Source organism: Nerophis ophidion, linkage group LG09 (genome assembly GCF_033978795.1).
Source record: "Nerophis ophidion isolate RoL-2023_Sa linkage group LG09, RoL_Noph_v1.0, whole genome shotgun sequence".
NCBI lineage: Eukaryota > Metazoa > Chordata > Actinopteri > Syngnathiformes > Syngnathidae > Nerophis > Nerophis ophidion.
Genome location: NC_084619.1, coordinates 47,914,168 through 47,927,358, shown reverse-complemented (window position 1 = coordinate 47,927,358; position 13,191 = coordinate 47,914,168). Strand labels below are relative to the sequence as shown.

At 40.7% G+C, this 13,191-nt stretch overlaps 1 protein-coding gene across 3 annotated transcripts in view; it reads left to right on the top strand.

The window, feature by feature from the left end:
* birc6 (baculoviral IAP repeat containing 6) overlaps positions 1 to 13,191 on the top strand; it is a 191,471-nt gene that overhangs the window by 106,208 nt on the left and 72,072 nt on the right. For all 3 annotated transcript variants that reach the window (XM_061911095.1, XM_061911094.1, XM_061911093.1), the window contains 4 exons: positions 51 to 159; positions 431 to 661; positions 3,253 to 4,090; positions 8,062 to 8,205. In XM_061911095.1, coding sequence (XP_061767079.1) covers positions 51 to 159; positions 431 to 661; positions 3,253 to 4,090; positions 8,062 to 8,205 — 1,322 coding nt within the window. The remainder of the gene's footprint in view (positions 1 to 50; positions 160 to 430; positions 662 to 3,252; positions 4,091 to 8,061; positions 8,206 to 13,191) is intronic.

The following is a 13,191-nucleotide window of genomic DNA, read 5'->3' as shown; positions in this document are numbered from 1 at the left end:
CCATTATTTCCTGATCTTTACCATCATCTTATTTTTGTTTTTTTTCTTAGACTTGAACAGTCCTCTGTTGTTTGGTCGACTAAATGGCCTGTCTTCAGACTCCACCATAGACATTCTGTACCAGTTGGGCACCACTCAGGACTCAGGAACCAAGGACAGGTACATGAATCACTTGGATTGTTGAACTTCACTGTTTGTTGTTACTTGTTCAGATAATGAATGAGACCAAAACATTTTATGTTAAGGTGACATTCTCAGGAGGCTTATAAGCTGATCGTAAAACATGTTTTTTATGTTATCCTTGTCACCTTTTACTATCACAATGCTGTGTTCTATGGCAGTGCTGCCAAGACCGAAGTGAAGGACAAGGAATTGGTCTGGTCATATCGTTCAAACGTGTCATCATGTGCTCTCAAATCTGCCCCTCAAGAATCCAGGCTCTCCTGCAGTGGGTCCACGACTCTTCACGGGTTGCAGCTCTGAAAATCCCGATGGGCTACTCCAGCTCCAGCCGTGCTTCTTCTTCTGCTTCCTTAAGGGAGTATGGCCTCCTCATGCCCTCACCCTCCCATCTGCACTGCGTGGCAGCCATCTTGTGGCACAGCTACGAGCTGCCTGTTGACTACGACCTTCCTACGCTGCTCGACGCAGAACTTTTTAAGTCAGTCATTGCTTTATTTTACTTTTTTCATTAGGGGTTAGTGCATGTGCCTTACAATACAAAGGTCCTGAGTAGTCCTGAGTTCAATCCCTGGCTCGGGATCTTTCTGTGTGGGGTTTGCATTTTCTCCTTGTGACTGCATGGGTTCCCTCAGGGTACTCCGGCTTCCTCCCACCTCCAAAGACATGCATCTGGGGATAAGTTGATTGGCAACACTTAATTGGCCCTAGTGTGTGAATGTGAGTGTGAATGTTGTCTATTAGTGTTGGCCCTGCGATGATGTGGCGACCTGTCCAGAGTGTACCCGCCTTCCGCCCGAATGCAGCTGAGATAGGCTCCAGCACCCCCCGCGACCCCAAAAGGGACAAGCGGTAGAAAATGGATGGATGGATGGGCATTAGGCACGACATTCAATGTGAGGAAAAGTCCATCCATCCATCCATTTCCTACCACTTATTCCCTTTGGGGTCGCGGGGGGAGCTGGTGCCTATCTCAGCTACAATCGGGTGGAAGGTGGTCTACACCCTGGACAAGTCGCTACCTCATTGCAGGTGTGGAAAAGTCCTTGCTTACAATTAGTCTTGAACAGTTTAAGTTTTATAAACAATTGTACTAATTGTACTTAAAATATGCTAACAATTCTGTGTTGGTAACTTCTTATTGATGACAATGTTGATGTTTCCCCTGCAGTTATTTAGGGGGGGGGCCTCAGTGGCACCGTCCACTCACCAATTAGGCCAAGCAATTTTATTATATGTGTAGCATGAGAAATCAAAATGCCTATACATTATTTCATTTAAACAAATTGAATCTTATCTGATTGACGTCACAGCTTTGGATGCACTAATCAATCAGCCATCGATCGGTATCAGCCAGTTTCCGTAAAAAAAGTATGTGACTGGCCAATACAGATTAATACCGATCATAAAAGACGATACCCTCTTTTTGGTACTTCATTTATTTTTGTATCCTGGCTGACAGAGGCAGCCAATTACGTATGGCCTAAAAACATATTTTAAAAAATCGATTCTTGAACATTTTGAATCAATTCAGAATTGTAATAAAAATTGCTTTTTGAATGTGAAAATATTTTTCCCTACTAATCACTAAGCTAGCTGTTAAGATAGCCGCTAAGATAGCCTGAAACAACAGAAGAAAAAAGTGCTTAGTAAAGCTTATGAAGTGTAGATGGAAACGTGTTACAGCAGAAAGTAAGCAGTTATTAACAAGTAAATTAATAAAGAGTTGTACAGAGGATAATATAACTATGTCTGCTGGTGTGTAGCGATCAGGAGTAAAGGTTAAGGTAAAGGGAAGGATGATCAATCCATCCATACATTGGTAGTGTCAATTCAAAGGGTAATATTGGTATGTGATAGATACGAGTGATTAGATTGATATTGTTAGTTTCAATAACGTTTTTTTTTTTTTTTTTTTATCATTTACACATTCTGAGAATAATTCCCTGGACACAGGAGGCTGTTGAGGGCGAAAAACAAATGATTGAACAGTCGTAGATAGTAGTTTTAACTTTTTTTCAGTTATTGAGTACTTTTGAGTTTTTGATCAATTATATGTACTAAAAGACAATAATTAACTAGTTTAGTGTTAGTCTAGTACACTTTCTAAAACCGTAAATGACGCAATGCTTTACTTATATGCCAAAGAAGAAGCTTTTTAAACTTTTAATCTGTTTTGAACTGTTAAATCATAATTCATTGATATACAAAATAAGCAAATACATGCACCTATGGATAGGGTGATTGGCAACACTAAATTGACCCTAGTGTGTGAATGTGAGTGTGAATGTTGTCTGTCTATTTGTGTTGGCCCTGCGATGAGCTGGCAACTTGTCCTGGGTGTATCCCGCCTTCCGCCCGATTGTAGCTGAGGTAGGCACCAGCGACCCAAAAGGGAATAAGCAGTAGAAAATGGATGGATGGATGGATAAGCAGCTTTAAACATTACACAAGCAGCAAAGCTGTGTGCCTGCATGCTTTTGCCGCAATGTACCAATTGGTAATTTAGTTGACTATTTAAAAAATTGGTCAAAAGATTCATCATTTGGCAGCTGTAGTCTCAACTAAATGGTGTTTATGGTGCTATTTTTAAGATAGAATAGAATGTAACTTTATATTCATTGCATTTAAAAAGTAAAACAAAATGTATTTTTGTAAATGCCTTTGATTTAACAACATATACATGTGATCAGTATGGGGGGAGCATAAAACCCTGATTGGAACATGCTTAATTACAATACAGTTGGCTATACTGCACATTTCTCTGTGCATGCCAACGGTTTTATTGCCACATGCACACACACACACATGCACACACACACACACACCCTGTCACTCTGACTAATGTAACTGTAATGGAGCGATCTCATAAGTTAGCCTATCTGCACAAATGTATGTTTACCCTTATACAACATTTGAAAGGCTTAGGGAAAGACTGAAATAATATCCCAAAAGCTTGTTTTTTTGACTGTTAACTTTGAACATGGCCACCAGTGCATGCGACTGTAGTTGTATCCGCATTAAAGAGTAACATCATTCATGTTCTGATGATTTATTTCTCTTTTCCACCAGACTTCTGTACAACTGGTCCATGTCTTTGCCATGCAACATTGTGCTGAAGAAGGCTGTGGATAGCCTCCTGTGTTCCATGTGTCACATCCATCCTCGCTACTTCTCCCTGCTTATGTCCTGGATGGGTATCGTATCGACACCCAGCGCCAGTCACTCTCACGTCCAGCAGCGCCGACTCGCCATGACTGATGATGGCAAAAAGCAGCACAACGCCGCCGCCACCACCAGCGGACTGACAGACGACTCGAAGCATGCGAGGCCACCAGTTAATTTGTCCGAGTCTCAGTTGACTACATTGGCAGCGGCCTCTCAGTCTCCTGGAGCGATCGAGCAGCTGCTGGACTCGGGCTTGCCTTCGTTGCTGGTTCGCAGCCTCGCCCAGTTCTGTGTTGGCCTCCTAGCCAATGCCGACCTCCCCCTTCCCACTGCTGTGTCTGATAGGCGCCATCACCAGTACCAGCCGGGCTCCTCATCTGCTCATGGCCGCCCAGTGCTTGCCGCAGAGCTTGCAGCTCCAGTACTGCACTTCCTCACGGAGGTGGGCAACAGTCATGCCATGAAGGACTGGCTAGGAGGACCCGAGGTCAACCCTCTTTGGACGGCACTGCTCTTTCTGCTGTGCCACTCCAGTGCTAGCGGAAACTCAGGGTGTCAGCCAATGGGGTCGACCTCTGCCACATCCCCATCTCAGCCCTCAGGCTCACGCTTTTCCCTAGCGTCTTCTGGTCTCACTGGAGGACTCTCCACCCAGCAAAGAACAGCTTTGGAGAACTCCACAGTGGCTTTCTTTCTTCAGTGCATCTCTTGTCACCCTAAAAACCAGAGACTAATGGCACAGGCAAGTTTTTCCCCCTCGTTAGCGGAATACATTTTATTTTATGCACTTTGACAACATGAATATCGCTCAGCACAGTGGAACCTGTCAAAAGGGCAACTGCACTTTTTTGGGAATTTTGCCTATCGTTTACAATTGTATTAATATACACATTTTTATTTGTTTTGCATTCAAAATATTAAATGAATGCGATCAAATGTCTGCTTATGATGGAGCCTATGGGAGCAGCGTATTCCGCCTATACAGCACATAAAAAAAAACTCCTCCATTGTGGTTTTATATACATAATGTAAATATATATGTAATGTAGTAACAGGCACATTCATAATAACATTTAATGTTATTATCATAAGGGTAATGTTTTGGTCATTTTTACTTTCATGTTTGTTTATTTTTCTCATCACTGATTATTAATCACTGCAGACTTCTTGAGCCAGAAAAGTGGTGGGGGAAGGGGGGATTAAGTGTCTTTTCGTGTCGTCCTCGCCAGTTTGGGGTCCTAAATGGCTGTCAATGTGTACCAACTTGTCGGAATACCTACTCAGACTTCTTCTGTCCTGGTGGGATGCATGATTTATGATCTAGAACAGGGGTGTCAAACTCAAATACAGAGTGGGCCAAAATTTTAAACTGAACAAAGCCCCGGGCTAAAGTTGAACAAATTAACCTTTTAATAAGGACCCTGTGCATTGAATATTGAACAAGCAAGGCTTCCATAACTTTATAGTGACATGCAAAATCGAGTTTCAAATAATAATAATAATAATAATAATATTTAAAAAATATCAATGGTATATTAAATAGAATTTAAATAAAAAATGTAATGCCTTTTATATTTGCAGCCTTCAGAGGTAAATATCAACATTAACTTTTTCCACAGGCTAATACATTTGAAAATAAAATAACAATGAGGTGGGCGGGTAGGGGGTAGCCGGGTGTGTTTAGTGTAGCGTCCCGGAAGAGTTGGTGCTGCAAGGGGTTCTGGGTATTTGTTCTGTTGTGTTTATGTTGTGTTACGGTGCGGATATTCTCTTGAAATGTGTTTGTCATTCTTGTTTGGTGTGGTTTGACAGCGTGGCGCATATTTGTAACAGTGGTAAAGTTGTTTATACGGCCACCCTCAATGTGACCTGTATGGCTGTTGACCAAGTATGACTTGCATTCACTTGTGTGTGTGTGTAGAGCCGCATATATTATGTGACTGGGCCGGTATGCTGTTTGTATGGAGGAAAAACGGATATGGCAACATGTTGTAGAGGACGCTAATGGCAGTGCCTTTAAGGCACACCCCAATATTGTTGTCTGGGTAGAAATCGGGAGAATAGTTACCCAGGTAGATTTTCGGGAGGGACACTGAACTTCGGGAGTCGGTTGGCAAGTATTAGCGGTGAATGCGGTTTTACAGCGGCACCACCGCTGTATAATGCCGGCGGGCCAGTTTTAATGTTAATTTGATATTGCCCGTGGGCCAGAGTTTGACACCCATGATCTAGAATAAACTTACAGGGAGCAAGGAAACAGCTTACCACTAGAATATGTAAACATAGGGACACACGGAAGGAATCACAGTGCCCCTATAAATAGTTTGTCTACGTTGGCACTTATATCACTAATACTTGGTTAATATTCAAGTCACAAACTGCAAATGGAGATATTGCTGACAGTTTTGAATGGTTATTTATTGGATGTTATGGACGAAATAGTTGAGCTCCGATTGGCTCCGCTGTAAGCTGACTTTTATTTACATTTATTTAATATTTAGAATGCATTAAAAAAAATCTATCCGTCACGTCTTTCATAGTGATTGTGAACGATAGGCAAAATTCCCCAAAAAGAACAGTTCCGCTTTAAGTCGACAAATTTTTTGTCAACAACCTGTCTATGTAGATCACCCAACGTTCTGGTCCGGTCTTTCCTTACAAGTAGTGATGGTCAAACGATTCTGAGGCATTGATGCATTACGAAACGTAAGGAGATATACTGTGTCCCTCAATGCCTCTGTGTGTGTGTCGCTTTAAGAAGAAAAAAAAAACGTGACCAGTTGATGTGTTGTTGAACTGTGAAGCGACAAACTGGGTTTATCACAAAGATTGACAGCTCGTACTAAAAGGGACCAAATGAACTGTGTGCTGTCTTTGACATTGCTATTAATTGCCATAATCGATATAAATGCAACTGCAAAAAGGTAACAATTACCAAGTATGGAATTGTTTTGATTTTATACTGCCACATAATCAATGTTTACTTATATAGCCCTAAATCACGAGTGTCTCAAAGAGCTGCACAAGCTACAACGACATCCTCGGCTTAGATCCCACATCAGGGCAAGGAAAAACTCAACCCAATAGGACAATGAGATACCTCGGAGGGGACCGCAGATGTGGGGACCCCCCCCCACTGGGAGACCGGTGCAATGGACGTCGAGTGGATAGCATAATATTTTGAGAGTCCAGTCCATAGTGGATCTAACATAATGAGAGTCCAGTCCATAGTGGGGCCAGCAGGACACCATCCCGAGAAGAGACAGGACAGCAGCGCATAGACGTCCCCAACCGATGCACAGACGAGCGGTCCACTCGGGGTCCCGACTTTTGACAGCCAGCGCTTCATCCATGGCCACCAAACTTGTGCCCCCCTTCACGGAGGAGAGGGGGGCAACGCAGAAAAGAAATGGCAGATCAATTGGTCTAAAAGGGGGGTCTAGTTAATGGAGCTGGACCATTTAGTATTTTATACGTAAGTAGTAAAACCTTAAAGTCACATCTTAAGTGCACAGGAAGCCAGTGCAGGTGAGCCAGTACAAGGTAAATGTTATTTCTATGTTTACTGTTTGGTTCATTGACCAGAGTTGCACCTTTCTTATTCTTTTCTACACAGCTATTCTTTATCAAATATTAATGTCCTTTTTTCAAGTATTAACTGTATTTGCAGGTCAATAGTTGTGACATTTTTAATCCAGCAGAGCCAATGAGTGTGTGGCACACCCATAGTTGAAGGGTCATTTTCCAATCACTACTTATTGGTACAAAAATGTGCCTGCTTAAGTTGACGTCGACATACATAGTCGACCGTTTTTGTCAACATAAAATGTGAAAGCCAAAGGGATCAATTCTATTAAAAAAATACAAATTCATGTTGACTTTTGATGTACAATTAATTTCATCAATATCACTAAACAGAACTACTGTCTAACTACAAAACAATAAAATACATTTAGTGTGATGTAAGTTTTGAAATAAAAGCATGACAGTATTAACCTAGATTCTCCACAGCACCTAACAAAATGTACGCGCTTTTTTTCCCTGAAAGCAATCTTTTTTAGCATTTAAGCATAATTTCTCAAAACTAACTAATTCAGTTCATCAGCTTGGTTGGATTGTAGTAGTGATGGGTAAATGAGGCTTCAGTGAGTGTGTGGCACACTCACTAGCTGTATTGGCACTGTACTGAGAGTGTTATTTCATAAAAGCACCATCTGCTGGATTGAAAAAGTTAATTTTTTTCTTGCAAACAAAATGAATTTGAGCAAGTATAATAAATATTTTAAATGAATAGCTTTGCAAAAAGTAAATAAAAGGTAAAACTCTGTTCAGTGAGACAGATAGTAAACAGGAAAAAAATACAATTTACTTTATTTAGTGCTGTATGGTCCCGCACTTTGAAATGTTTACTTTTTTTAAGTTTCCATTTAGATCCTCCCACATCTTTCAGTATGAGGTTTTTTCACTTTTCACTTCTGGTGTTTCATAATGCATCAATGACTCAGTATAATTTGACCCATTACCAGATGAGGGTATAAAACATGTGAATAAAATTAAATCTAAATAAAAACATACACAAAAGTGTTATCAGTTTTGTCTGTGGACAAAGTCACAAATAAATGTGACAGCGAAATTTACAAGATGACGACATAAACGGGTTCCCTGTTTACTCATTTAGAAAATATTGACCCCCGTCTTTTGTTTTTGCTTCAGGTTCTTTGTGAGCTCTTCCAGTCGGCACCACAGCGAGGTAACGTTCCAATCTCTGGAAACATCTCCGGCTTCATACGAAGGTTGTTCCTGCAGCTCATGCTGGAGGATGAGAAAGTCACAGTATTCCTGCAGTCTCCTTGCCCGGTATGACGCGCTGTCTTAAAACATTTTGTTTTAAAGCTTTGTGCAGCTTTTTATTTGTACAAACCCCGTTTCCATATGAGTTGTGAAATTGTGTTAGATGTAAATATAAACAGAGTGCAATGATTTGCAAATCATTTTCAACTCCTATTCAGCTGAATATGCTACAAAGACAAGATATTTGATGTTCAAACTGATAAACATTTTTTTTTTTGCAAATAATCATTAACTTTAGAATTTGATGCCAGCAACACGTGACAAAGAAGTTCGGAAAGGTGGCAATAAATACTGATAAAATTGAGGAATGCTCATCAAACACTTATTTGGAACATCCCACAGGTGTGCAGGTTAATTGAAAACAGGTGGGTGCCATGATTGGGTATACAAACAGCTTCCCAAAAAATCCTCAGTCTTTCACAAGAAAGGATGGGGCGGGGTACACCCCTTTGTCCACAACTGCATGAGCAAATAGTCAAACAGTTTAAGAACAATTTAGGGATTTCAACATCTACGGTCCATAATATCAAAAGGTTCAGAGAATCTGGAGAAATCACTCCACGTAAGCGGCATGGCCGGAAACCAACATTGTATGACCGTGACCACCTTCGATCCCTCAGACGGCACTGTATCAAAAACTGACATCAATCTCTAAAGGATATCACTACATGGGCACAGGAACACTTCAGAAAACCACTGTCGCTAAATACAGTTTGTCGCTACATCTGTAAGTGCAAGTTAAAGCTCTATTATGCAAAACAAAAGCCATTTATCAACAACATCCAGAAACACCGCCGGTTTCTCTGGGCCCGAGATGATCTAAGATGGACTAATGCTAAGTGGAAAAGTGTTCTGTGGTCTGACGAGTCCACATTTCAAATAGTTTTTGGAAATATTCGACATTGTGTCATCCAGACCAAAGGGGAAGCGAACCATCCAGACTGTTATCGACGAAATGTTCAAAAGCCAGCATCTGTGAAGGTTCGGGGGTGCATTAGTGCCCAAGGCATGGGTAACTTACACATCTGTGAAGGCACCATTAATGCTGAAAGGTACATACAGGTTTTGGAACAACATATGCTGCCATCTAAGCGCCGTCTTTTTCATGGACGCCCCTGTTTATGTCAGCAAGACAATGCCAAGCCTCATTCAGCACGTGTTACAACAGCATGGCTTCGTAAAAAAAGAGTGCGGGTACTTTTCTGGCCCGCCTGCAGTCCAGACCTGTCTCCCGTCAAAAAGTGTGGCGCATTATGAAGCGTAAAATACAACAATGTTGAACGACTGAAGCTCTACATAAAACAAGAATGGGAAAGAATTCCACTTTCAAAACTCCAACAATTAGTTTCCTCAGTTCCCAAACGTTTGAGTGTTTTTTAAAGAAAAGGTGATGTAACACTGTGGTGAACATGCCAGTTCCCAACTACTTTGGCACGTGTTGCAGCCATGAAATTCTAGGTTAATTATTATTTGTAAAAAAAAAAAGTTAATAAGTTTGAACATCAAATATCTTGTCTTTGTAGTGCATTCAATTGAATATGGGTTGAAAAAATTTTGTAAATCATTGTATTCCGTTTATATTTACAGTGGGGCAAAAAAGTATTTAGTCAGCCACCGATTGTGCAAGTTCTCCCACTTAAAATGATGACAGAGGTCTGTAATTTTCATCATAGGTACACTTCAACTGTGAGAGACAGAATGTGAAAAAAAAAATCCAGGAATTCACGTTGCAGGAATTTTAAAGAATTTAGTTGTACATTATGGGGGTGGAAAATAAGTATTTGGTCACTCCAAACAAGGAAGATCTCTGGCTCTCACAGACCTGTAACTTCTTCTTTAAGGAGCTCTTCTGTACTCCACTCGTTACCTGTATTAATGGAACCTGTTTGAACTTATCTGTATAAAAGACACCTGTCCACAGCCTCAAACAGCCAGACTCCAAACTCCACTATGACCAAGACCAAAGAGCTGTCGAAGGACACCAGGAAAATAATTGTAGACCTGCACCAGACTGGGAAGAGTGAATCTACAATAGGCAAGCAGCTTGGTGTGAAAAAATCCACTGTGGGCGCAATCATCAGAAATCGGAAGACATACAAGACCAGTGATAATCTCCCTCGATCTGGGGCTCCACGTAAGATCTTATCCCGTGGGGTCAAAATGATCATGATAATAGTGAGCAAAAATCCCAGAACCATAAGGGGGGACCTGGTGAATGACCTGAAGAGCTGGGACCGAAGTAACAAAGGTTACCATCAGTAACACACTACGCCGACAGGGAATAATCCTGCAGTGCCAGACATGTCCCCTTGCTTAAGCCAGTGCATGTCCAGGTCCGTCTAAAGTTTGCCAGAGAGCACATGGATGATACAGCAGAGGATTGGGAGAATGTCATGTGGTCAGATGAAACCAAAATTTAACTTATTGGTATAAACTCAACTCGTCGTGTTTGGAGGAAGAAGAATACTAAGTAACATCCCAAGAACACCACACCTACTGTGAAGCATGGGGGTGGAAACATCATGCTATGGGGCTGTTTTTCTGCTAAGGGGACAGGACGACTGATCCGTGTTAAGGAAAGAATGAATGGGGCCAGGTATCGTGACATTTTGAGCCAAAACATCCTTCCATCAGTGAGAGCTTTGAAGATGAAACTTGGCTGGGTCTTCCAGCTTGACAATGATCCCAAACACACCGCCTGGGCAACAAAGGAGTGAAGCATTTGAAAGTCCTGGAGTGGCCTAGCCAGTCTCCAGACCTCAACCCCATAGAAAATCTGTGGAGGGACTTGAAAGTCCGTGTTGCTCGGCAACAGCCCCAAAACTTCACTGCTCTCGAGAAGATCTGCATAGAGGAATTGGCCAAAATACCAGGTACTGTGTGCGAAAACCTGGTAAAGACCTATAGTAATCGTTTGACAAAGGTTATATTACAAAGTATTGAGTTGAATTTTTGTTATTGACCAAATACTTATTTTCCACCATAATTTACAAATCATGTTTTTTAAATTCCTACAATGTGAATTCCTGGATTTTCTTTTCACATTCTGTCTCTCACAGTTGAAGTGTACCTATGATGAAAATTACAGACCTCTTGTCATCATTTTAAGTGGGAGAACTTGCACAATCGGTGGCTGACTAAATACTTTTTTGCCCCACTGTATGTGGATAAATATGCATTGTCCTAATCTAATAACAGTTTTCAATATAGAGCTTACTACAGAATGCAAAACTTCTGGCTTAATACTTTTGTAAACAAAATTGTAGCATACCATTGCATGCAATTTGATAAACTCCAACTTTTAGATTGATCAAGTATGAGCTTAAATCTTCTGTCTTGAATAAAATACTTGTTACAATTAAAATATAGCATTTAAATGACTATCGTTTTAATTGTTGAATAAAAACAAGCATCATTGGAACCACATATTTGGCTACATGCAAAGGGACCGCTTTAGTGATTGTTTTCCACTGTTCGTCTTTCTTATCATACATGCTACCTTGTATAAATCATTCCACCACAGCGCCTCATAAAGTGTTGCATTTCCCACACTCTGCTTAATGCTTCGATGTCAGATGCTGAAATAAGTTTGTTGTGCTGCTGTCTTTTTAAAAAAACAAAAGACTTTGCAGCGTGCAGTTGCTGCAAATCTAAACCACTGACAGTACTAGTCTTTTCTTTGAAACAAAAGTTTCACTTTCATTTGGGTTAGCGTTAACCATGTTTTGATAAGCGTGTGAATCCCCACCAAGGAAGTAATGGGAAGGTTGGAAGCTTCTGGGGGTAGAAAATGAAAAAGCTAGAGGAGAAAAACATTGATTTTGTTATTTTCTAAATCGTCCCCAACCAAAAACTCAGATTTATTGATAAAATTGATTATCTTTCAGGCTACACCAGGTGTATATGTTTATAAATAAATCCATATACAAAACATTGTCACCGTTCTTGATGATTTGTGTTGTCTGAAAAATGTCAGGAGATTGACAACTGGGTGTGTTTAAATGCATTTGTTTGTGTAAAGAGAGAGGAGAGGACTGATTTGTGATGGCAGCTGTGTTCAAGAGAGAAGCAGGGAGTTGTCAGAGGTGTAAAAAGCATCTGTGGTGGTGTGCGTGTGTTTGAAGGTTGCCAGTATTTATTTAGGTCGTAAGCCAGGCCCTTGTTGGTGCAGTGCTAACTTGTTTGCCACGCCACAATACTGCAGCAAAACTTGTCTTTCGGCCATATAGTACTTTTAGCGCTTTCATATATATCGATATAAGTTTGAACTATACGTACATTTAATTAGAAACGGCAACAGCGAAGGATTTTATCATGCATGTGTGAAGTGAAGTGAATTATATTTATATTTATATAGTGCTTTTCTCAAGTGACCCACACTGTGCATGTACGAGCCAGTCTGCCCCACAACAAGAGGATAGAGAAATTAAAGAATTTATTGATTTGAACTTTGGACTACAACCTCTACCATGTACTGTACATGTATGGAGATATCTGCTGACATAACTAAGGCAAAATACGTCACTAAAGTCTCAAATTCCAAAGCGCTTGTTTGGAAGAAGGCAATATTGTTTTATAAATATCTCTGCCATGCCTGCATGGTTCAATTTCCTATTTCCGGGACTTATGGGGATCACAAATACAGAAAAACAGGTACCAAAAGGTAAGAAAAGTTGGCATTGCATTCATAAGAACCCTTTAACTTGGCAGAGGCTTGTTGTTGTAGAACGTGCATAACATTTAAGTTAGTACGCACGTATTTGCAGAAGCTGATTTATGATGTCACATTGATTTAGATTCCTGTTTAGTATCCCTAATGGAACTGTAGAGGAGTGACCACATGACAGTCAGCCGCAATATGTGTGTGTTTTGCTGCCCCCACCCGTCAATCATCGATATCTGGTCAGACATCATATCGGTGCACTTTCCTGTACACTTTCATGTCACCTTTCTTTTCTGTAATCTGTGATTGATTGTTTCAAATAGAATGCA